Source organism: Sminthopsis crassicaudata, chromosome 2 (assembly GCF_048593235.1).
Source record: "Sminthopsis crassicaudata isolate SCR6 chromosome 2, ASM4859323v1, whole genome shotgun sequence".
NCBI classification, from domain to species: domain Eukaryota; kingdom Metazoa; phylum Chordata; class Mammalia; order Dasyuromorphia; family Dasyuridae; genus Sminthopsis; species Sminthopsis crassicaudata.
The window spans coordinates 35,076,945-35,102,357 of NC_133618.1; the positions used below are offsets into that span (position 1 = coordinate 35,076,945).

Consider the following 25,413-nt stretch of genomic DNA (forward strand, 5'->3'; position numbering starts at 1 on the left):
TCTCTCAACTCCCTCTTATGAGTGGAAAGTCTGTATTTTTGTAGCAAGGGATAGGAAGGAAGTATAAATGCTCAAAGCTTCTCCTTCCTCTGGTCCACCATCAACATTCCTTTGGATCTATTCTTCCTATTTGTGATTATTTTCTTTACGCTTATTCTGTATGTAGTGGAGGTCAACACATTCCACCTCAAAAAGTTTGGACATGGCAGAACATTCTGAAGTAGTGCTGGGAAAAAGGATCAGTTTTGGGTTCAGGGGCTACTATGCCATTTCAATGTTTGTCCAGTCACCTCAGCTAATTCCCAAATCACTCACCCTTTCACCAAGATGCCTTGGATTATGATTAAAGGGATGTATGGAAGAATATAGAGGATGAAATTCTCAAAGTAGTAATGAAATATGGGAAGAATCAATTGCTTCACTGTTGCATAGGAAATCAGCAAAACAGTGCAAGGCCAAATGGTATGAATGGCTGGATCCAAGAATTTAAAAAAAAAAAAAAAAAAGGTCTAGGAAGGAGGAAGAAAAACTTTTACTTTTTCATTTGGCCAAATTGATGCCAACCCATTGGAGATCCATCGCCCCAGTCACTGTTCATCCAATGATATAAAGCTGCCAAAAAAACAATGAAGAGAAGACAGCAGGTAATCCATAAAAACTTAAACCTGGAGAAAATGATCCAAAGCCAGAAATGAAAGCAGTCAGGCCTGATCCAATTAATATGGATGAGGATGAACTTGAAATGCTCTCAGAAGCTAGAGCTCATCTGGCAAATATCCAGCGAAAGAGGGCCAAGAGAAAAGCAAGAGAGACACAACTGAAAGAAGCAAGGCATCTTGCTGCCCTCCAAAAAAGAGAACTTCAAGCAACTGAGATAGAAATTCAAAAGAAAAGGACAAAGAAAAGAGTATATTATAATACAGAAATTCCATTTGAAAAAAAAAGCTTGTTCCAGGTTTTTATGACATGTGAAGAAAATTATCGGGATTTAAGAAATTATGACAATAAAATCTTGATGGGGAGTTAAGATCTGAAAAGGAAAGTAGAAATAGGAAAAACAAACAGCATTTGAAAAGAAAAAAGGACACCATCAGCTATTTTTTCGAACCAGTTCCTCTAAAAAGAGAAGCAAATTAGTACTTCCAGCACCTGATTTCAGATGCAAAACTTCAGAAAGTTGTAAAATTGCATGTCAAACAGCAGAGGAATCTGGCACAATGAATTCTGCTTCCAGTGCTCTTTTGCCTGAATATGTCCCCAACAATAGTATTGCTCTGAGACACTCAAAACTCCAGTGATCCAAGACAGAATTCTACAAGAAACACAGAATTTAATGGCTCTTATCAATGTGAACAATGAAAGGTGATCTTAATATATTATTGCATTAGAGTGAGTTCTCTGGTGTGACTCTTTAATGACAGATCATTCAGACACCAAACACAGTCTTTTCTACCCAATTCAGGACTCCTTTTCATGGAGCTGAAGAGTTGACTCCTCAAGATGGGATAACTCCTAAACCAGTTGTTGGCACTACCACAGGCAGAACCCATCTAAGGTTCAAATTAGACATAAATCCTGAAGGGGGACTGGAAGATTACAATGATCGCTCATAGGAGAAGCAGATAAAAAGAGAATCTCATGAGTATCTATCTCATTTAGGATTGATGGGCCTTTCTGCCCATCGACTGTTCTCCCAGAAAATGCTGAAAAGGAGCTAAAAGACTATGAAATTGATGAAACTCATGTAGAAGGCACTGCTGATGTAGATGCTCGAAAGCAGGCTATCCAAGATGCAGACTGTATAAAGGAATTAAAACAAATGCACAAAGCTGTTCAGAAGAATCTGCCAAGACTATCAGAAGTAAATGAAACTATTCTAAGACCCTTAAATGTAGAACCGCCACTAAAAGACCTACAGAAAAGCAAAGAACTAATTTTAAAAAATGATCACAATGCTTCATTATGATTTCTGCATCATCCTTATGGAGAACAAAATGGAAATAAAAATGGGGGAAACTAGGATTTGGAAGTAAGAGTACTAAGCATATAACTTATCTAGAACACAACCCCTGTGAGAAATTCACCAAAGATGAAGTGAAGAAGGCTCAAGTAAGATCTTTTGACACAGGAGATGGAAGTAGTAAAGCAAGGAAATAAACCATGGCAAGCTAACAAAACTTAAAACCAGGTGTGGGAAGAATGTTACAGTCAAGTTTTATATCTACCTAGGCGGAGCCAATACACATGTGCTAACTTGGCTAGCAAAAACCCCCCCAAAAAACAAAAACACAGGATTGAATCACTTGAAAAGAGTTGAGATAAACAGGGGTCATATGACCACAGAAGTAAAAGGGCTGAAAAAATGGAAAAGATGAAAATTTTGCTTGGTGGCTACCAGTCTCAAGAGATGGGAATAATGAAAAAGTTGAATGATTAATAAATCATTTGGAGCTTTGTACTTTTGAGGAGTTAAAGAAACATGAGAATTCAGCAATTCCAAGAAGACTGGAGTGTTGAAAAGAAGATGTCCAGCAACAGCAAGAAAGAGAAAATGAAATTCAGCAAAGATATACAGATTTGCTGCTGGAGAAACAACTTTAAAGTCAAAATACTGAAACATTTGAATTTTGTTACGGAGAGTTAGATGCTAGTTTTCATCTTCTGATAGAAATGAAGCTGATGTTTATGTTCATCAAAACATTTGCCTGTTATCTGCGACTTTTAATATTATTTGTTTTGAATGGATTCCATTGTATAGATTCTTTATGTATAAACTCTGGCTCCACAAGAATTTTTAGAAGTTAATTTATTGAAAATCATCTTTCTTTTAGTAACATCGTGTTTGCTGAATTTTTTTTTTGTTTGATGTTGAAAAAAATCAATTTTTTATATTTAAAATGTTCTTAAACGTGTTGTCTATGAGTAAATTCTTGAATAAAAATTAACTATAAAAAAAATTTGGACATTCTCTAGACCCAATTATAGAACTTTTTAATTTAAAATTTTATTTTTAGTAATTATGATTCCTTCTCCCTCATTGAGCCAAAAAATGTAAAACCTTCATTTCATATACATATAGTCCAACAAAATATATTTCCTCATTTCCTCACTAAAAAAAATGCAAGTCTCATTCTGTATTTTAAATCTATCACTTCTCCAGAAGGAGATGAGTACAATATTGATTTTCAGTCCTCTTGAATCATGGTCCATCTTTAGGAATATAGGTGACTGCCATACAGGTTCAGACCAAAACAGACACACAGGCAGTCTTTCTCCTTTCAACACATTCTCTATACAATTAACAAAGTGGTACTTCTAAATCATAGGAGACACCATATTATTTAGTTCCAAGGATTAGGTAGCTTTCCTATTGACTCCAAATAAAATACAAATTCCTTTGTTAAAGCCCACTAGAGTATGACTCAAGCCTATCATTATAAGCTCATAAAAGATCGCTTGCCTTGCAGGAGGTAGGAAGATGCCTCAAAACCACAGAGAGGAGCTGGAGGACAATAGCAACTCCAGAAACTGAGCCTCTTGGGACATTTGTGATTGAGAGAATGAAAGTACTAGAACAATGGATTTATAAGTAGTGACTAGTAGATCAATGTTAACTCTTTGAGAGAGATAAGATGACTCTGTTCCAAAACTGACCAAGTAGCTGAGGAAGCAGCTTCTGGATGTATTGGTAACTCACCAAACCTTCCACCATCCTAGAGCCCAAGTTTGAACCCCCACAAAGTGACCCTCATTGGATTTTGCCCCCAATTGGAAATCAGGGAGGGAAGGAAATATTTTAGGTTTTTCCTCTCTGTTGCAGAAAGACCCCAGTCTAGGAGTTCAATAAACTTACCCATGCTCTTAGTGATTCCAAATCTTTTTTTTTTTAATCATTTAAATAATAAAGTTTAAGTTGAACATTCTTTTTAACAATGAATTCCAAAAATTCTCTTTCCAGTCCCTCTTAGACTCATTGATAAGGCAAGAATACATCAATTATTTGAAATCATACCCCCAAAAATTCAGTAATAATTATGTAGCAAAAACATTAAGAAAAACAAAGAAAAAAATGTAATTATATTATTTATAGTGAGTTCATCAGTTTGCTCTATGAAGGTGGAGAGGATGTTTCATCATGAATACTTTGGAATTATCTTGATCAGAGTAACGAAGTCTTTGACAGCTGATAATCATTACAATATTGCTATTACTGTGCACAATGGCCATGTAGTTCTGCTCCCTTAATTCTTTATAAATTCATAAAGATCTTCATAATTGTTTTTTGAAAACATCTCCTTCATTATGTTGTTGTTGTTTAATAGTTCAATGGAGTCTCAGATCCTATTATGGAGATTATTTTGGCAAACATAAAGGAATAGTTTTCCTATTTCTTTCTCTAGTAAATTAAGGCAAATAAGAGCTTACATAGTTTTTCCAGAGTCACAGAGGTATTAAGAGTCTGAGGCCATTATTTGAATTCAGGTTTTATTGACTCTAGACACAGTGCTCTATCCCACTGAGTTATCATTTATAATTTCTTATAGCAAAACAGTATTCAATTAAAACTATAAACCACAACTTATCTAGCCATTCCCCAAATGATGAGCATCCCCTCAGTTTCAAATACTTTGCTGCCACAAAAAGAATTGCTAGAAATATTTTTGCACATAGGTCCTTTTCCTTTTTGTTTGATCTCTTTGACTTACAGACCAAGTAGTGTCATAGCTGGGTAAAAGAGAATACACATTTATAGGCTTTTAGGCATAGGTTTTAATTGGTTCCAGAATGGCTGAAATCATGCATTAATACTGATTTTTCCACATCCCTCCAGAATCAGGCATTTTCCTTATCACATTAGCTAATCTGATAGTTGTGGGTTGTTTGCATTACTCTAAAGAGTGATGCAGAATATATTCTTTCCTATGACACTTGGTAGTTTTGATTTTTTCTTCATCTGTTCCTACCTTTTAATTACGATGAGAGTCCCACTCTATGTCATTAAATAGGTGACAAGGCCTACGCTACCTTAAAAGAGGAAGTTATTCCTGCTATTTACTGGTACTTCACTGAACTCCTTCACTTTGAAATTCAGAACACTGGGCACAAGTCATAGAGTGCCAATAACTGGCCTAAGTCCTTAGTAGGCATTTAAAAAATTAATGCAATTCCAAATCCTTAGGTTTCAGTAGTTGCCCTGAGGAATATGAGCAGAAACAGCAAGAATACAACTTAGATTATGATACATTCCTCAAGCAGTCAAAAAGTATTTATGACATATCAGGGTCATCTGCACACCATCTGCCCAGAACTCTCCCAATATCATGATCCAATCAGCACCCTCTAATATCCACTATATCTCCATAGGAAAAGTCCCATGGAAGGATAACATTAATCTTTCTCCCTTAGAGGGTTCTACAGAAGGGAGGGATATCACCTGTCACGGGTGCTAAATATGGACATTTAGAGCTTCATATAAGCACTCAGAATCATAGTCTAGACATCTAAGGATATCAGGGTAATGTTCCTAGTCAAAATGTCTTCCCACATAATTTACATAACTTATAAGTTTTCTCTCTAGGATAGATTCTTTGATGCTGAATGGCTCCTTAGTTGGATCTTCAGTCTGAAGGACTTCCACATTTACTACATTCATAAGGTCTCTTTCCAATATCAATGTTCTAATTTTATGTTCTGAAGTAAGGAGGAAAGCCTGCCCATATACAATACATTCAGAAATCTGTCATGTCCCATAAGTTCTGAGTTGTAATGGAAGGCCTTCCCATACTCCTTGTATTCATTAAGAATCTTTCCAGGATGGATTTTCATGCACAGTAAATTGTGTGTTACTCCCAAAGACCTCATATTCACTATATTCATAAGGTTTTTATCCAGTATAAATGTTCTGATGTACAATAAGTTTTGCCTAACTTCTAAAGGCATTTCCATATCCATCACAATCCTTACTAGATGAATTCTCTGATGTTCAATAAAATCTAAGTTGTGATCGTCTTTACATACTTACTCTTTACATTCATGAGGAATCTCTCAAGTATGAATTCTCTGATGGACATAAAGTTGTGTCCTTTGTCTAAAGTACTTTCCACATTCACTACATTCATAAGGTCTCTCTCCAGTATGAATTCTCTGATGCACAGTAAGATATGGCTCCCTATTGAAAGGCTTACCACATATACTACATTCATAAGGTCTCTCTCCAGTATGAATTCTCTGGCGCACAGTAAGCTGTGTCTTACTGGTGAATGCTTTTCCACATTCACTACATTCACAAGGTTTCTGTATGAATTCTCTGATGTACAGTAAGCTGTTTCTTAATCCTGAAAGCCATCCTACATTCACTACATTTATAAGGTTTTTCTCCAGTATGAATTCTCTGATGCACAGTAAGATTTGACTTCATACTGAAGGCCTTCCCACATGGGCTACATTCATAAGGTTTCTCTCCAGTATGAATTCTTTGATGTGTAATAAGATCTGAGTTGTAGAAGAAAACCTTCCCACATTCCTTACATTCATAATGTTTCTCTCCAGAATGAATGCTCTGATGCACAGTAATATGTGTCTTACTCCTGAAGGCCATTCCACATTCACTACATTCATAAGGTTTCTGTCCAGTATGAATTCTCTGATGCACAGTAAGCTCTCTCTTAACCCTGAAAGTCATCCTGCATTCACTGCATTCAAAAGGTGTATGAATTCTCTGATGCACAATAAGTTGTGTCTTACTCTTGAAGGCTTTCCTACATTTACTACATTCATAAGGTTTCTCTCCAGTATGAATTCTCTGATGCACAGTAATATCTGTCTTACTCTTGAAAGCCTTTCCACATTCACTACATTCATAAGGTTTCTCTCCAGTATGAATTCTCCGATGTAGAATAAATGCTGAATTGTAGGAGAAAGTCTTTCCACAGTCTTTACATTCATAGAGATTCTCTCCAGTATGAATTGTCTGATGCACAGTAAGCTGTGTTTTAAGCCTGAATACCTTCCCACATTCATTACATTTATAAGGTTTCTCTCCAGTATGAATTCTCTGGTGCACAGTAAGACGTGCCTTCATTCTGAAGGCTTTACCACATACACTACATTCAAAAGGTTTCTCTCCAGTATGAATTCTCTGGTGTAGACTAAGTTCTGAATTGTGGATGAAAGTCTTTCCACATTCCTTACATTCATAAAGAATCTTTCCAGTATGAATTTTCTGATGCACATTAAGTTGTGTCTTACTCCTGAAGGCCTTCCCACAGTCACTACATTCATAAGGTTTCTCTCCAGTATGAATTCTCCGATGTAGAATAAATACTGAATTGTAGGAGAAAGTCTTTCCACAGTCTTCACATTCATAGAGATTCTCTCCAGTATGAATTGTCTGATGCACAGTAAGCTGTCTTTTAAGCCTGAATACCATCCCACATTCACTACATTTATAAGGTTTCTCTCCAGTATGAATTCTCTGGTGCACAGTAAGACCTGCCTTCATTCTGAAGGCTTTACCACATACACTACATTCAAAAGGTTTCTCTCCAGTATGAATTCTCTGGTGTCGACTAAATTCTGAATTGTAGATGAAAGTCTTTCCACATTCCTTACATTCATAAAGAATCTTTCCAGTATGAATTCTCTGATGCACAGTAAGTTGTGTCTTACTCCTGAAAGCCTTCCCACATTCATTACATTCATAAGATTTTTCTTCAGCAAATTCTTTGCTCCCTGAAAAAAAGAATAAAAAACTAATTAACCCTGCCTTTTTTTTTCAATTTCTGTAGGCTCCTAGTTGCTCAAAAAATTTTAGAGTTTTCTCTTGCCTACCCACTTGAAATGAATAGGCCCATTATTCTTTGATTAAGGATCACAGTTTATTATACATGAAAATATGATGCAAAATTTACATATAAATAAATTGAGTTAGAATGAATTTACCTAGAAAGATAAGATGAATTTACTCTATTGTAAATGGTTGACATTTAAATGACTTTGAGACTTTGCAAAAGAAGCCTTAGGGCAGCTAGATGGCATAGCTGGGCCTAGAAGTAGGAAAATTAATCTTTCGGAGATCCTATTGGGACTGAGATAATAGCTATGTGACCCTAGGAAGATCATTTTACCATGTTTGCCTCAGTTTCCTCATCTGTAAGTGACTTGGAGGAAAAGGCAAAGCATTCCATTATCTTTGCCCTCAAACTCCTAAATTAGGTCATAAAGAGTTGGAAATGAATTTTAAAAATGACTGAACAATAAAAGAAAATATCTTTAACATTTAAGGTGGAAATAGGAAAGGAAAACATTGAACACAAAGGGAAAAAAAAAGCATTGATGAGCTTAGCATGAAAAGAGATAAGAAACATGGAACAAATAGTAGAAAGAAGAAATATGAAGAGAAGGGAACAATTGTTAACATAAATGGCCATTAAAAATCCAACATAACTACTTTGTAATGAATTGGTTAAATTTGTAAAAGATGCAATTTTAAAAAGGTAAATGATCAAAATACAGGTATTTTTCACAGTACAAAATATTAATAACTACCTTGAACAACAATGAAACTCTAGTAATCAAAGAAGTAAAACTCAGAACAATTAGGAAGTATCACTAAATAGCCAACAGATTAGAAAAGAAATTTTAAAATAACAAATTTTGGAAGTTGTGCTGAAATAGGTACTTACTAAGCTGTTGAGGCTATTTTTCTGAAAAGCAACAAAGCACCTTAAATTTTAGGTATAAAACTTCAATTATGAAGATATGTCAAAGATTATTTTGACATCATAGTCCCATTACTAGGTCTATATCTTCACTGGTTGTTGTCCTTCGTTTTCAAAAGGGGATAAATTGACACTACTATATTAGAGACAAGTTAGTGTGTCCTTCTTAGCTGATTAGATCAATACAAGCTCAGAATACTCTGTCACAGGTTGGACACAAATAGTCTCTATGAATGAACATTTGGGGTGGCTTCTTTAACTTTGCACATCTTGCATTTCTTCTGAGATAATTCAATTCTGCTTTGCTCACAGAGCACAGCACCTTCTCTGCTGAAGACACACCATGCTAGGCAATTCTGTGCCAGTATCTCACATGTCATACAATAAATTCTAAAGTTCTCAAGTGAGACCTCTAGAGTGTCCTTGTATTGCTTTTTCTGATCACCTTGGGAGCACTTGAGCCCTGTGTGCAAGTTCTCCATAAAACAGCCTTTCTACAAAGTGTACATTTGGGATTTGAACACTGTAACCAGCCACATGGAGTTGTGCTCTCTGCAGTAGTTTGAAAGCTTGGCAGTTTAGTTAAAGAAAGGACCTCAGTGTCTGATATCTTATTCTTCCAGGTGATCTTCAGAATCTTCCTAAGACATTTCAAATGGAAGTGATTCACTTCTCTGGCATGGCATTGATATATTATCCAGGTCTCACAGGCATACAACAATAAGCACAATAGCTCTGTAGACCTCAGTTTGATAGTCAATCTAAAACCCCTCCAATCCACTTTCCTTTGGAGTCTCCCAAACACTGAGCTAGCTCTGGCAATGCGTGTGTCAATCTCATTGTCAATATAGACATCCCTGGAAAGTATACACCAAGGAAAGTGAACTTATCAACAGCATTCAAAACTTCTCCATTTGCTATAACTGATAGTTCCACATATCTACGGGGAGTACTTGTGTCTTTTTGGTACCAATTGTTAGGCTAAAATTAGCATAAGCAGCAAAGAATTGATCCATACTTCACTACATCTCAGCTTCAGAGGCTGCATTGACTGCACATCATCTACAAACAAAAAGTCATGGATCAACACTCCTTCACTTTAGTTTTTCTTACATCCTTTTAAAATTGAAGAATTTACCATCACTATAAGTAGCTGAATTTGATGCCATATTTGTCCTCATTGAAGGCATCTGACATGGCTGAAAATATCATGCTAAAAAACAAGGGAGAAAGCACACAGCTTTGTTTCACTCCAATGGTAACTGAGAAAGCTCAAGAGCATTTCCCATTGTCCAGAAACTTGACAAACATTGCCAAACTGACCTATTGTTCTGATGAACTTCTCTGGGCAACCACAGTTTGATATAATTTTCTATAAGTCCTCAAGACTAACATAAGTATCAAAGGCCTTGGCCAGAGCTAAAACGTTATATACAGCTCTCTGTTCAGCTCCTGGTATTTCTCCTAGAGTTTTCCAGTAGCAAACACTTCTGTAAGCCACATTGGCTCTCAAGTAAATGACCTTCTAATTGTAGGATAAGTCTATTAAGGATGAGTCTGGCAAGAATTTTGCAGCAACAACTGAGAAAGAGACGCTCCTGAGAATCTACAGGAGAATCTATTCTCTTTATCTTTATAATGGACAACTGAGGCATCTTTGAACTCCTAGGATATAATGTCCCTGGCTATACAATCTAGAAAATTTCAGTTTTTTTTTTTTTTTTTATGAGCAAGGAACTCCTCACCTTGTAAATCTCAACTAGAATAGAATCAGTACCAGTGCTTTGCCACAGCCATTAAAAACCTCTTCTTCAGTTAGGGAGTGATTAATTTAAACTTTAGGTAAACAGTCAGCAATTTCTGAATTTCTCCATCATTTCCATCAAACCAGTCTTAATATTTCTAAGTATTCTGATCCAGATGAGCAAATGTAGTGCTGTCTACCAGCTCCACTTTTGCCAACTGTGTATCAGCTCAATTTACCCTCCAAGTTAGAAACAAACTATTTCCTCTCGGAGAAGCACTCTAATTTATTGATATTAATTCTTCTACTAGTCTTTTTGGTTTGGGAGCACCACCTTTGTTGAATGTGAATATTCAGCTTGAAGAGAATAAGTCTATGATCAATCCAGCACTCTGCATCACACTTTGTCTTTATCACTCACATTTTGTCTCTTCTCAGTCACATAGTCTATTAAATATCAATGTTTGCAATGAGGATGCATCCATGAATTTATATTGGGTTTATATAAACAGAATACAGGGTTGGTGATAAAGTCATGGAATGCATGAGTCTTCAGTAGTAATTTGTCATTGTTTTTGCTGTTTCCAACTCCATTCCTCTAAAGGAATCTTTGCCATGTCTGGTAGTCTGAATCTACTTTAGCATTAAAATCACTTAAAATTATAAGCTTGTCTTCTTTTGACACATTAATAAGAGTCTCCAGGTCTTCATAAAATTTTTCTTCAATCTCATCAAGGTTCATTATAGTAAGAGCATAGGCATTGATGATGTTGCTATGGAATTTTCCTGCAAACAGCAACCGCCTTTTCGTGAGCCTGTTGTTCACTCCTTTGGAAAGGTAAATGAGATGGTTTACTAGATGAGTTTTGATTGCAAACCTATGCAAGCTTCACGGTACTCCCCTTCATTGCAGCTACTCCAGAAAAATGTATATATAGCTCTCATTTCATTAAGCTGGCCTTATGACCAATGTTGTTTCACTCAAGAATTTTACTTGGATATGATACCTACTGAGTTTTCTCACAAGAACTGTTCATTTTTTAGGTCTACTAGATCTATGTCATCAAAATGTTACTGAAAGCAAAGACATTTTTCAAAAATATTCACCATAGCTCTTAAAGAAAAGGCAAAATACTGAAAATGTATAGGTCCACTAATGGAGTTATCACTAAAAAAAAAATCCTGTGATGGCAACATATTATTGTACTTTGATAAAGATGATTTCAAAGCATAAAGAAAAGCAGGATGACATATTTAGACAAAAAAAGACAAGGAGAATTAGGTTAGGATTAAATATTTTACAAAGTATAGCAGTAAAGAAACATAAGCATCAAGCAACAGAGAAAAATAAATACAGAAGAGGACACAAAACCAAAAAGGGCATGTTGTTAATATTTTTAATGATGTGCTAATTTCATGCAACTTGCTTAAGATAAAATAATCTTCAATGAACAAGGTAAAAATACCCCGCAATGAATCAATCCTTTTCTTTGAAAGTGGAGGTACATATGATTAAAGAGATGCATTAAAAAGTAACATCTTGATTTTTAAAATGACATTTTAATGTCTCAGTTCTTCTCAACAAGCCTTTGATAAGACTACCTTATTCAATACTTTAAAAAAGTTTTCACCTAAAATGGCCAACAGAACAATATTTTCTAATAAGACATTTCCTTGATTTTTATATAGTTACCTGGACAGCTGCTTTTTGGAATATCTGCCTCTGGCATCCAAGATACTTCTTTTCTTTCCAATTGGTGGATCATATCTGGTTTGGAAGCTGCAAATTCTGTTTGTTGAAAATGAAAAAGTACTAGAAACAGTCATTTCAAAATTCAATCATCAAACACAGAGATGAACTATTTCTTTCAACTCAGTAGAAAAGTAGGGAATAAGGGTGAAAATTCTATTTTAAACCTCCAAGGCATTATGTTATTGATATAAATTGAGATCTTTTGGGGGCCCTAAAAACTTTATCCCCTTTGGGGAACTCCCAGACCATGGGAAAAGGCTGCCAACTCCCAGTTAAGTGGTTTCGTTCAATCGAAGATCTTGGTCAATCACCCTCCACTGAATTGCCACAAATAACTCTCAGCAGTTCAAACTCCCAGTTAAGTGATTTTATTCAATTGGAGATCTCTATCTGATGGTCCTCTATTAAATACTCCAGATAGCTCCCAGCCCCAGGCTAAGATTTATCCTATATAATCAAGATTTTTGTTAATCCATCTCTGCCAAATTCCTAATCAGGAGGGCTAAGAAAGCTTCCTTCTTAGTTAACAATAAAAATCCCCTTTTTGCCACACAGATTGAAGGTTTAAGAATTCTTTCTAATTCTTTCCCATAGGACCTGCACCTCTGACCACAGGGGATCTCTCTCCCCTATTCCTGCACATCATCAGTTATGTTAGCTGGTTTTGTCTGTGATTTTTTTTTTTTTCCAAACGGAAAGGGCTCAATAGGCTAAGGCAGCCTAAGGGCAGGGAGGGTTTCTTTTGTTTTGTTTTATTCTTCTATGTAAAAAGGAAAGAACTTAACTTTTAAAAAAATCCACAAACCATAATAAAAGAACTGAAAATTAGTTGAAGATCTCTTGGGGGAAAAAAAAAGTAGATATGTTAGAAGACCCCAAGAATAGTACAAAGTACTGCTGAGGGATATTCTATTATGTAGAAATGGATTATAGAATATGACTTAAGAAAAATAGTGCATTTGGCTCTCATTAGACAATGGGAACAATGTGTCCATGACAAAAACTAAACTGAGATTAAACAGATGTAAAAGAGATGGGAAGATACATTCTCAAAAATAACCACAAATCAAGCAATCAGTTTCCAGGAATACTTTATTTCCTAGAAATATAGCAAAAACTTTATTTCCTAGAAATATAGCACAAATACATTGTCTCTTGGCTACATTCCTTGGATGAGGAATATTTTCCTTTTGTATGCCAAAGAATAACTTAAAATCTTGAAAGTGAACATTGTATATATCAAGACTGTAAAGGGGAAGTTTTTCTTACCCACAAATACAAAGTTCTTATAATTCTCCAGCATCACCTCCCTGTACAACTCTTTCTGCGATAGGTCCAAATGTTCCCACTCATCCCAGGTGAAGTCCACAGTCACATCCTTCAAAGTCACTGACTTCTGAAACAACAAAACAATCACTTCAGAATTCCTTTCTCATTAGATTGTAAACTCCTTGAGGCCAGTAGTCTTTGCTTTTCTTTGTATTCTTGGCATTTTGCAAAGTGGGTACTTAATGTTGCTAATGGACACAATGGCAACAATTTTAAATGTGTATGGGTTGTTTTACTTTTTATGGGTTTTTGTAATGTCTGGGTAGCTTTCTGGGGGCCTTCGGGCCAGCCTTAGTCTCAGCAGAATAATCACTATGAGAATAGTCAGGGATAAAGTCCAAAGTCTTTACTGTCTCCTTCAGTCTTCTCTTCCGTGGCTGAGTTTGTCCCCAGCTTATATGTTCTATAACAATTAAATCAATTCATCATACTGAGTATAAACCAATCATTATATCACTAGGGAACCATTATTTGTTGTAAGATTAATTCTATCATACTGAACTAGAGAACTATTAATCATCATTCTATACTAGGTAACCACTTTTTTTTATCAATTCCACTGAGTTAAGACCTTGTTATAAGAATCCTTGCCTCAAGTATATTTCTCCAGAATTCTGGCCCATTACAGGTTTTTGTTTTGTTTTGTTTTCTTAACATATGAACATGATTATGCTCAATGCTCTTGGAACCAAAAGGGAAAGGTGAGTGCAAGGGACCATCATCTCCTATCTGCAAAACTGTGGAAAAATATTTTAGAGCTGAAATGGATATTAAAAGACCATCATCTTCTAATTCATATATTTAGATATGAAAAAGACTTGAAAGTTTGACTTTCTCATTTTACAAATTAGGGAAGTGAGATCCAGAAAAGGTAAATAACCTGCTGAAAGTGGAAAGGGAGTGAATTGCAGATCGGAAGGGGGAGTGAAAGTGTTCCCTTTAAAATTATCACTCTAAAATTGTATTCTCTTTTGATCTGAAAGATCAGGGCTTCCAGGCTCCAAGGAGTCTAGAGAGGGCCCATCCTCCCAAGAGCAAGCTAGATCTCTATTCAAATTCAGGCTGAGGAAGCCTTCAAAGCAATTTCATTTGGGTCTGATCAGTTCAGCCTGCTGCAGCTCCCCCAACCCCAACAACCACCAAAAACTACTCTTATAACAGATAACAGGTTTCCTTGTACTCAATTCTTTGCAGAATGTCCAAAGGACCTTGCCCACTGAGAAGGCATTCTCTTCTCAGTGCCAACTTCCATTTCCCTAATAGGACTTTGCCATTAGCGAAGTCAGACTTTATCAAAGTCAACAATAAACTTCCACTTTTGCCAATTAATATTTCGAGTTTGTGAATTCTTTCATGTTGAACCTCTGCAACAAACCAGAAGGGGTTTAGTTTGCCACCAACCTCATCAGATCTACATTTTGAACCCAGGTTTTCTCAATAATTCTTACTGTACAATGCTGCAATATCTTTTTTCTATAGCCAGAACAAAAGTGAGTTTATGTAATGTTCAGGCTAGCTTTCTGGAGGTCCTCAGGACTAGCCTTGATCTTATTGCAGGAACGCAGGAGACAGAAGAGCCACCACAAGGCTGGTCAAAGATAGAATGTCTATCTTCCAGTCCTTGTTAGCCCTTATATACCTTATTGTAATTACATCATTACAGCATACTGATTAAGTGTGAACTTAGAGAACCATTACATCACCATACTAAGTCCTAAGTATATATGTGAACTAGAGAACAATCATCTCATCGATTCTACTAAATTAATACTGTTTCAAGTATACTTCTCCAGAATTCCAGCCTTCTACAAGTTTATACACAAAAAACATTCATAAGAGTGCTCTTTGGAAGCAAAAAACTAGAAACAAATTTAACTCATACCAATAAAGGATTAGGAAAAAATTAAATATAGATACAATAGATTTATTTTACAACTTGAAATGACAAATATGATGAATTCTGAAAAGCACTGGAAACATGAATTAACTGAGGCAACGGAAATAAGCAAAGCCAACAGAATAATGGCATACAGACTGCAGAAATATGTATATTTTAAAAAGAAAAAGATGCCGAATTCTGAGTAACCAGAAAAAAAAAAAAAACTTACTGTTAATAACAGAAGAGAAAATAGAGATCCCTAGAAAGGAGAATGTTTTATGCATTATCTGTTTAAGTCACTACAATTGATATATTTGTATAACTGCTATTTTTTGCTATAAAGGGAAAGTGGGGAAAAGAAATCCTTGAAGTGAACAGCAAAAACCATGAGAGGAAAAAATAAAATATAACAGCATTTTCTAGTTATTCACTAACCAACTTATTTAAAAATGTATTCTAGGAATGTGCCAGAATTTGAAATCACAGACAAGTTTTGCAGAAGCTAAAACTTCTTTTTTGAACTTGACACAAATGCTCTTTTCTAGTTTTGTGGCACCAAGTTCATTCTTCAAGATATTTCAGGGATGCTTGAGAATAGCTAAAAAATCAAATTGTACACTTCTTTCTGAACATCTGGATCTTATTTTGTTTACTTTAGGTGTCCGCTTCTTGTTGACAATTTGGAGGCTCTCAATCCCACTTCAAAGATACTGTCTTCTCTCAGGCATCCCTCTTTATCATCATCCTATCCATTCCTAAACATGGTCCTCACAATTCTTTGCTTCTCTCAAAACTATTTTAAAAAATTTTTATGTAACATTTATTATCAGAATTAGATCTTTTAAAGATTTGTTGTTTCTCCACTGTTTTTGTACACTATTCTATTTCTTTTTTATTCATCTTCAGTTAATGGTACTTAAAATCTTTTGAATTATCATGATTAGCTATGATTCAAGTCAATCAGCTATTAACAATTAAATTAATGGCTGATGATACATTGTTGGTGGAATTGTGAATACATCCAGCCATTCTGGAGAGCAATTTGGAACTATGCTCAAAAAGTTGTTAAATTGTGCCTACCCTTTGACCCAGCAGTGTTACTACTGGGCTTATAGCCCGAAGAGATCTTAAAGAAGGGAAAGGGACCTGTATGTGCAAGAATGTGTGTGGCAGTCCTCTTTGTAGTGGCCAGAAAGTGGAAACTACATGGATGCCCATCAATTGGAGAATGGCTGAATAAATTGTGGTATATGAATATTATGGAATATTATTGTTCTGTAAGAAATAACCAACAGGGTGATTTCAGAGAGGCCTGGAGAGACTTACATGAACTGATGCTGAGTGAAATGAGCAGGACCAGGAGATCATTATATACTTCAACAACAATACTATATGAAGATCACTTCTGATGGAGGTGGCCATTTTCAACAATGAGATGAACCAAATCAGTTCCAATAGAGCAATAATGAACTGAACCAGCTACACCCAGCGAAAGAACTCTGGGAGTTGACTATGAACTACTACACAGAATTCCCAATCCCTCTATTTTTGTCCACCTGCATTTTGGATTTCCTTCACAGACTAATTGTACACTATTTCAAAGTCCGATTCTTTTTGTACAGCAAAATAACTTTGGACATGTATACATATATATTGTATTTAATTTATACTTTAACATATTTAACATGTATTGGTCAACCTGCCATGTGGAGGGGGAGGGGGAAAGAGGGGAAAAATTAGAACAAAAGGTTTGGCAATTGTCAATGTTGTAAAATTACCCATGCATATATCTGGTAAATAAAAACTATTAAAAATTAATTAATTAATAGCTGAGTCTCAACTACAAGTCTTCTAAACTTTAGCACTTTCCCCCAAATCATATTGAATCAAGGACTTAAGTCTTAAACTCCTAGTATACATTAGATAAAAAGGTATGATCTCTCAGAGTAGTAGGAGGGAAGACAAGATCACTTAGACCAAAATGGATTCTTCTTATTCTTCCTCCTTTAGTTAGGAAAGAGGGCCACCCTTAATAAAAATCTGTTTTCTAACATTCCTACTTCCCCCACCCCATTGGGAAAAAAAGATGAACAAAATCCTTCTAATAAATAGATACACATACATGCAAACACAAACACACATATTTATAATAAACAGACACACATAGACACAAACACAAACATACACACATGCAGGCAAAACAAATGTCCATGGTAGCCATGTTCAAAATATGTATGTTTCAATCTATCAACTACATCATTGTGAAAAGTAACATGTTTCACGGAGGCTTCTGTTGAAAAATTAGTCACTATACTCTGAGTTCCTAAATCTCTAAAAATTTCTGTCTTTTTTCAATCTTTAATATTTTGTCCATTATTAAATGTAAAAACAACTTTGAATATTCTTTTTTTTTTGAGACTTTTATTTCTAAAATTATTTCAATATAGGTACATAATTTAGACGTAAAGGGTGATATCATAAGCAAATTAGAAGAGCAAGGAATAGTGATAAATAAATTAGAAGAACAAAGGATAGTCTACTTCTCAGATCTGTGGAGAAGGAAGGAGCTTATGGCCAAAGAAAAACTAAAGTACAGCATAAAATGCAAAATGTTTAACTTTGATTATATTAAATTAAGAAATTTTTGTACAAACAAAACTAATGCAGACAAGATTAGAAGGGAAGCAGAAAATTGCCAGAAAAAAATTTATATCCAAGGGTTTGATAAAGGCCTCATTTCTAAAATATATAGAGAATTGTCTCAAATAAGAATACAAGCCATTCTCCAATTGATAAATGATCAAAGGATATCAACAGAAAATTTTCAGATGAAGAAATTAAAACCATTTTTAATCATATGAAAAAATGTTCTAAATCACTATTGATCAGAGAAATTCAAATTAAGACAATTCTGAAGTATCACTACACACTTCTCAGATTGGCTAAGAACATCAGAAAAAAAAGGATAAATGTTGGAGAGGATGTGGGAAAACTGGGACACTAATACATTTTTGGTAGAGCTGTGAAATGATCCAACCATTCCGGAGAGCAATTTTCTTTTAAAGCTTTTTTATTTTCAAAACATATGCATGGATAATTTTTCAACACTGACCCTTTTATAGCTTTGTGTTTCAGATTTTTCCCTCCTTCCTCCCACTCCCTCCCCAGATGGCAAGCAATCCAAGATATGTTATACATGTTAAATCCAATATGGCAAAGATATTTATACAATTCTCTTGCTGAACAACAACAAAAAAAATCAGGTCAAAAAGGAAAGAAAATGAATAAGAAACAAAATACAAGCGAACAACAAAAAGAGTGAGTGAGAATGCTATGTTGTAATCCACATTCACTTCCTACAGTCCTCTCTCTGGATGTAGATGGTTCTCTTCATCACAAGATCAGTGGCATCAATCATCTCATTGTTAGAAAAGTCACATTCGTCAGAATTGATTGTCCTAATTGACGTTGCTCTTTACAATGATCTCCTGGGCTCATTTTACTTAGCATCAGTTCATATAGGTCTTTTCAGGTCTCTCTGAAATCATCCTGCTGATCGTTTCTTATAGAAAAATAATATTCCATAACATTCACATACTATAACAGCCATTCTCCAACTTATGGGTATCCATTCAGTTCCGGAGAACAATTTGGAACTATGCCCAAAGGGATATCAGCTGTGCATACCCTTTGATCCAGCAGTGTCTCTATTGAGTCTGTATCCTAAAGAAATCATTAAAAAAGAAACAAGATAAGTAATCAAACACATTATTTTTTTCTTGTTTGATTACAATGGCTAAATACTGTCTATTTTTGATATCCATTTATTATTGCAAACTTTTAGGCTCTCACTCCCGGGACAAAGATAATCCCTTTTCAAAATCATTTATCCTTCTCACAGTTCTCTTTATTGCTACCATCTATCCAGCTCTAAACATAGCTCTCCCTATTTTCTGCTCTCTTCTTTGTCCCCAAACTAGGTTTTAAAATTTTTTTTATCATTAGAATCATTTCTTTTAGGGCTTTGCTGTGTCTCCACTAGTTTATTTTTTTACACTTTCAAACAGCCACACTTCTCTATTCCTCCTCCTCCTTCAAATTCTAGCCCAACAATTGGAGAATAGCTGAATGAGTTGTGGTATATGAATGTTATGAAATATTATTTTCTATAAGAAATGGTCAGAAGGATAATTTCAGAAAGATCTGGAGAGACTTTCATGAACTGATTCTAAGTGAAGTAAGTAGAACCAAGAGAACATTATACACAGCAACAAGATTATATGAAGATCAACTCTGATGGACATGGCTCTTTTCAACAATGAATTCAGGCCAATTTCAATAGACTTGTGATGGATAGAGCCAGCTGCATGCAGAGAGAGGACCATGGAGACTGAATGTGGATCACAACATAGTATTTTCACTTTTTTTTGTTGTTGTTAGCTTGGTTTTTATTTTCTTTTTCATTTTTTTCCCTTTTTGATCTGATTTTTCTTGTGTAGCACAATAAATGTGAAAATATGCATAAAAGAATTGTACATACTTAACATGTTATGTTGTTAACTGTCTAGGGGAAGGGATGGGACAAAAGGAGAGAAAAAAATTTGGAACACAAGGTTCTGCAAAAGTGACTGATGAAAATTATCTTTACAAATATTTTGATAATAAAAAAACTATTATTTAAAATAAAAAATGTAAAGAGCAAAGAATGGTTCATCCAACAGATCTATGAAAAAGGGAAGAATTTATATCCAAACAGAAGATAAAAACATTATGAAATGTAAAATGGATAGTTTTGATTACATTAAATTTAAAAGTTTGCAAAAAGGCCAATGCAACTAAGATTAGAAGGGAAGCAGAAAGCTGGGAAACAATTTCTAGCCAGTATTCTGATAAAGGCTTCATTTATAATGAAGAGAAATGAATCAATTTTTTAAAAAAAATACAAGTCATTCCTCAACTGATAAGTGGTTAACGAACATGATAAGTAAATGAACAAGCAGATTTCAAAACAAATTAAAGTCATCAATAGTCATATACAAAAATGTTCTAAATCACTATTGATTAGAGAAATGCAAATTCTCTGAGGTAAGACCTCATACTTATCAGATTGACTAAGATGACAGAAAAAGAAATTGATAAATGTTGAAGGAAGAGTGGGAAAAGTGAGACACGAATGCATTTTTTGTGGTGATGTAAACTGATTCAACCATTCTGGAGAGTAATTTGGAGCTATGCCCAAAGGGCCATAAAATTGTGCATACTCTTTGGTACAACAAATACAACTATCAGGTCTATAATCCCATAGAAATCATAAAAAAGGGAAAATGAGCTACATATACAAAATACTTATAGCAGCTCTTTCTTTTTGTTGTGGCAAAGAATTAGAAATGGAGGGGATACCGGCATCAATTGGCGAACGGATAAAAAAGTTGTGGTATGTAATGGGATACTACTGTGCTATAAGAAAGGAGTAACAGGCAGATTTCAGAAAAACCTAGAGTTACATGAACTGATATAGAACTTAGATATAGATCTTCTCAGCAATGCAATGATCCAAGACAATTCCAAAACACTTGTGATGAAAAAACGCCATCCACACTCAGAGAGAAAGAACTATAGATACTGAATGCATATCAAAGTATACTATTTTCACTTTTTGAAATTTTTTTTTGTTTTGATCAAGAAAATAGATTAGATACACAATATACAGAAGTAATGCCCATAATAATCTAGCATTTGGTAAACTCAAAGATCCAAGCTTTTCAAGTAAGAACTTCCCATTTCACAAAATTTCCTGGGAAAACTGAAAAGCAATTTGGCAAAATTAGGCATAGAAGAATAACTCCAATCATATATATACCAACATAAACTACATGGTTTGGACATAAATAGTGGCATCACAAGCAAAGTAGGCAAAAATAGGAAAATGTATCTTTTAGATCTATGGAAAATAGAAGAAATTATGACCAAACAAGATAGAATCATAGGAGGTAACATGCTTAATTCTGATTACAGGAAATAAAAAAGATTTTGCAAAATTCAGCCAAAACAAGTAGGCAATCAGGAAAATGGAAAAGTTTCTACAGCAAAATCAAGAGATAGAAAACTGAGCTAAATATATAAAAATAAGATCTATTTACCTATTAAAAAATTGGGAAGGAATAGGAACAAGAATTTTTCAGAAGTCAAAGCCATCAATAGTCATATTAAAAATGCTCTAAATCACTAGAGAAATGCAAATTAAAACAATTCAGAGATTCTACTTTACACCTACCAGATTGGCTAACATGACAGAAAAGGAAAACAATAAATGCTAGAAGTGATATAGAAAAATAGGAACACCAATGGACTATTAGTGAATTGTTCCAACTGTTCTTGCAATGTAATTTGGGATCATGCCCAAAAGGCTATAAAACTGTGTATGTCTTTTGACCTAGAACTCCCTCTATTGAGTCTCTTATGCCAAAGAAACTAAAGAAAAAGAAAAAGTACCTAAATGCATAAAAATACTTATTTGCAGTGGGAAGACTTAGAAATTGAGTAGGTGTGAGGGAGTCATTTTATGATCACATGGAAGAACTCCTGAGACATTTTGAACTCACTCCCTTCTGTAATAATGAGTGAAAATGGAGGGAATTCAGGGGATTAGGAACCACACTGACTCCATCTTTTGACTAAAATTGTTTGACTAAATTATGGAGTTAGTTTAGTTTCTATTCAATTATTGGTGAAGTCCAATTGCTATCTTGTGAGAAAACTGTATTCAACTGTGGGGATTAGAAAACCTTACTGCACTGTTTGATTCTGAACTTCCATGGCCTTGAAACTACACAACTTCACCCTGACCTTTTATTGAGAATCCCTTAAGCATGATGCTGACCAAAACCCTGGTGAGATCTAAAGACTGATGTAGGGAGGTCTTCACATTTGTACATCCCAAGCAATTCTTATGTCTAACTGAAAACTGGCTCCATACCCATCAGTTATTATTGCCATGTTTCTTTCCTCGTTTACAAACATTTAGGAGGAGTGGGATACTCTGGGTCTGATTTCAGGGAAATGGACCTGTTCACTTTCCCCCACCCAACTTGGAAAGTCCTTAATCTTTCATCCAATATAATGATGCATAAAAATCCCACGATGAAAAATAAAGGCAGAATTGATGGAATCTGAAGGTAGATAAAAGATTTTTTTCATTTTCTTTACTTTAATGCCTTTTTATTTATTTACTTATTTATAATGTGGCTAATATGGAAATAGTTTACGTCTTTACAGGCACGAGGGTTGTCGGGTTGCTTGCCTTGTTAATGGATGAGGAAGAGGCTGGAGGGAATTTTAAAAAGGATGCTAATTTGGGGAGGGGGGTGTTAAGGGGCAGGTCGGCTCTTCCGAAGGCTCCACAGCTGGGGATCGGAGCACGAGGGAGCTGCAGGGCGGCCTTTGCCCACTCAGGTGTTGCGGACTGGGGATGAGATCAATTGGAGGCAGAGGGAAGAGGTCAGACAAGGCAACGGCCTCTCCGAGGAGAGGTCGGAGAACAGCGGCCTCCCTGTCCTCTCACAAGCGGAGGTCCACGCTGCAGGTCTGCTTGGGTCTCCAGCAGCCACTGTCACGTGGCTCCCAGGTATTCCAACAGTTCTCGGGAATTACCACCGGGCATGGAATAAATAGAACTCTGCTATGAGCTCTAAACACGTGACCGACAGTAGTAATTTCTACGGTCACAGCGTGGGAGAAAAATGCCCCTCCCCCGATTTCTGGCTTTCTGGAGAGAATCCCCGGCACTCACCTGGCAGGGCGGGGCGCTCAGGAGGCCGGGAGCCATTCTCTCGGCCTCAGAGGAAGAAGGGGTCACGGGAAGCAGAACTGGGGAGGAAAGGAGACCGTGAGAAGCCGCTCAGGTGCCCGTCCCCCCACGCAGAGGCTGGGAATGCCCCGTCTCCCCAGGATCGGGCTCCAGGCCGGGGCACACCGTCCCCAGGCCGACATCTCTTTAGGGTCCAGAGGAGACACTGACTGCAGGGCAGCGCAGGCTTCCCGGAGGAGGGGCACCAGGACCGGTTCTGCCCCACGCGGGTCTTTCCTGAGATTCTCAGCCCCGGCAGCAGGGCCGAAGCTGCAGGTCAGGACCCCAAGGCGAGTCGGGGACTGTCCTCCCAGAGAGTCCTCCCCAGCACCCCGGCTCCGGGGCCGTTCCAGTGCCGGCGACGTCCCCTTACCCTGGAAACTTCCGTCCTTCGTCCCGGGATGGACGCTTTGTCCTCCCCAACCAGAACCCGGGGCCCCGGCCTCGCCTCCCCCAACCCCAAATGCCAGCCTCGGGCCAGGCTTGACCCGGCTCGCAATGGCGGCTCACCCCAGACCAGGTCACTTCAAGATAGAGTAGGGGAATTGCACAAATTCAAATCACAGAATTGAGAGGACGGAGCGGATATGACGTCAAAAGCACGCCCATTCTCCCTCCCACTAGAGAATGCAAGGTCTTCTGGGAATCGTAGTCCAGAGGCTGCTGCCTTTTCTGCGCATGCCTGGAGCGCGGCTCCTCCTAGACGATCTCCATCAATCCCCTAAATTAAAAAGCATCTCCCAGTAAAGATGGGGACTACCAGGTTTGCAAAAGTTCTCCAAGCCCAGATCACACCGCGCGCCGACTGTGGGAGAAAGGGAGAAAAGCTGAAATCGATGGACGGCCTCTCATCCCGAGGGACCGGAGCCCCGACGTCGTCTTCGGAAGCCGAGCGCCCTCCCCGCGCAGAGCCGGGCAGTAGCAGTGGGGGCCGCTCCGGGAGCAGGCGCTCACCGCGGGGGGGGGGGGGGGGGGGGGGGGAGGGAAGAGGACGCTGCCGCACACCACGAGCCCCAGGCGCTCGGAGCGGCCGGCGGGCGGGGCCCGCGGGCAGGGCGACATTAGGGGCCAACTCTTCCCCTTTCTCCTTCACTGATGGGTCCACAGCAGCACTTACCTTAGAATCTTCCATCAGCTGATCTTTATTTATTTATTTTGGGACAGCCCAAACCCGAATAAACAAAGTAAAAGTAACGTCTAAGTGAGACTCTGCGGGGAGAAGTGAGGGGAGAATAAATTCACTCAGCTCCCGGAAGCATGACGTCAGTATCCAAACTTGAAACCTGGGACTCCCGCGGCTTCGCTCCGGATTGTCCTCAGTTTTGAGCGGCCGCGCCCTTCACCTGCTGTCAGTTCCCCAACTCCGCCCCTCCAACTTCCAGCTTCGGCCGCCCGTGGAACCTCCAGTCTAGGAAAACTAGAGTCGCTGTTAGTCTCCTGACTAATAAAAGATCACGCTCCTCTCCATCCCCTCCCCTTGCCTCCTCCTCCATTTGGTGGGAAAATTCATAAACCACTATCTGCTTATAGTAAATAAGGGAGCACAATTTACATATTTAATGAAGGCTTTTGGGAAGCTCAACTCAATCTCTAGTTTTCTTCCCCCTCCCCCCACTCTTCTGCATGCTTGCTCCTGACGCTCAAGTCCATGCTGCCTTTTCAGCGATTTTAATTCTCTCGCCACACTCCCTCCTGTGAGCGGACAGCCCGCCCAGAGCTGCTCCTTCAGCCCGCCCGCCCTGCCATTCCTTTGAATTTATTCTTATTTGTAATTATTTTCTTTATGTTTACTCAGCATGTAATGGTGGTCAACACACTCCATCTCAAGAGTCTGAACATGCTCCTCAAACTTTTTAAATAGGGGCCAGTTCCCTGTCCCTCAGACCGTGGAAGGGCTGGACTATAGTAAAAACAAAAGCTCACACTCGTTCTGCCCCTCAGCCCATTTGCCATAACCCGGCCAAAATTCTCTTTCCAAGCCTCCCATGCCCATTGATAAGGCAAGAAAATATCAACTATCTGCGTGAAATCATATAAAAAAATTTTCAATACTAATCATGGAAAAAAATTTAGTAAGAAAAAAAGCATATCATTGAAACATATAGCAGCATCTCTTGGTTTCACAAAGACTAGGAATGTCTT

At 37.2% G+C, this 25,413-nt stretch overlaps 1 protein-coding gene and 1 pseudogene across 4 annotated transcripts; one reads left to right on the forward strand and one right to left on the reverse strand.

Annotated features, from left to right (window-relative positions):
• Window positions 1–327: 327 nt before the first annotated feature.
• LOC141554131 (cell division cycle 5-like protein pseudogene) lies at window positions 328–2,615 on the forward strand (annotated as a pseudogene).
• Window positions 2,616–3,861: 1,246 nt separating this feature from the next.
• LOC141554133 (uncharacterized) lies at window positions 3,862–24,649 on the reverse strand. 4 transcript variants are annotated; one of them, XM_074285716.1, is made up of 6 exons: window positions 24,389–24,564; window positions 23,782–24,076; window positions 23,215–23,291; window positions 13,487–13,613; window positions 12,158–12,253; window positions 3,862–7,731 (listed from the first exon to the last, which is right to left on the reverse strand). In XM_074285716.1, the coding sequence occupies exons 3-6, from the start codon at window positions 23,248–23,250 to the stop codon at window positions 6,284–6,286; spliced, it is 1,707 nt and encodes a 568-aa protein (XP_074141817.1). In that variant the 5' UTR covers window positions 23,251–23,291; window positions 23,782–24,076; window positions 24,389–24,564; the 3' UTR covers window positions 3,862–6,283. The 4 variants fall into 4 exon arrangements, with proteins under 4 accessions (XP_074141817.1, XP_074141819.1, XP_074141816.1 ...); XM_074285718.1 differs by lacking the exon at window positions 23,782–24,076 and having other exon boundaries at window positions 24,389–24,649; XM_074285715.1 differs by lacking the exon at window positions 24,389–24,564 and having other exon boundaries at window positions 23,782–24,191.
• Between the last annotated feature and the right edge of the window lie 764 nt (window positions 24,650–25,413).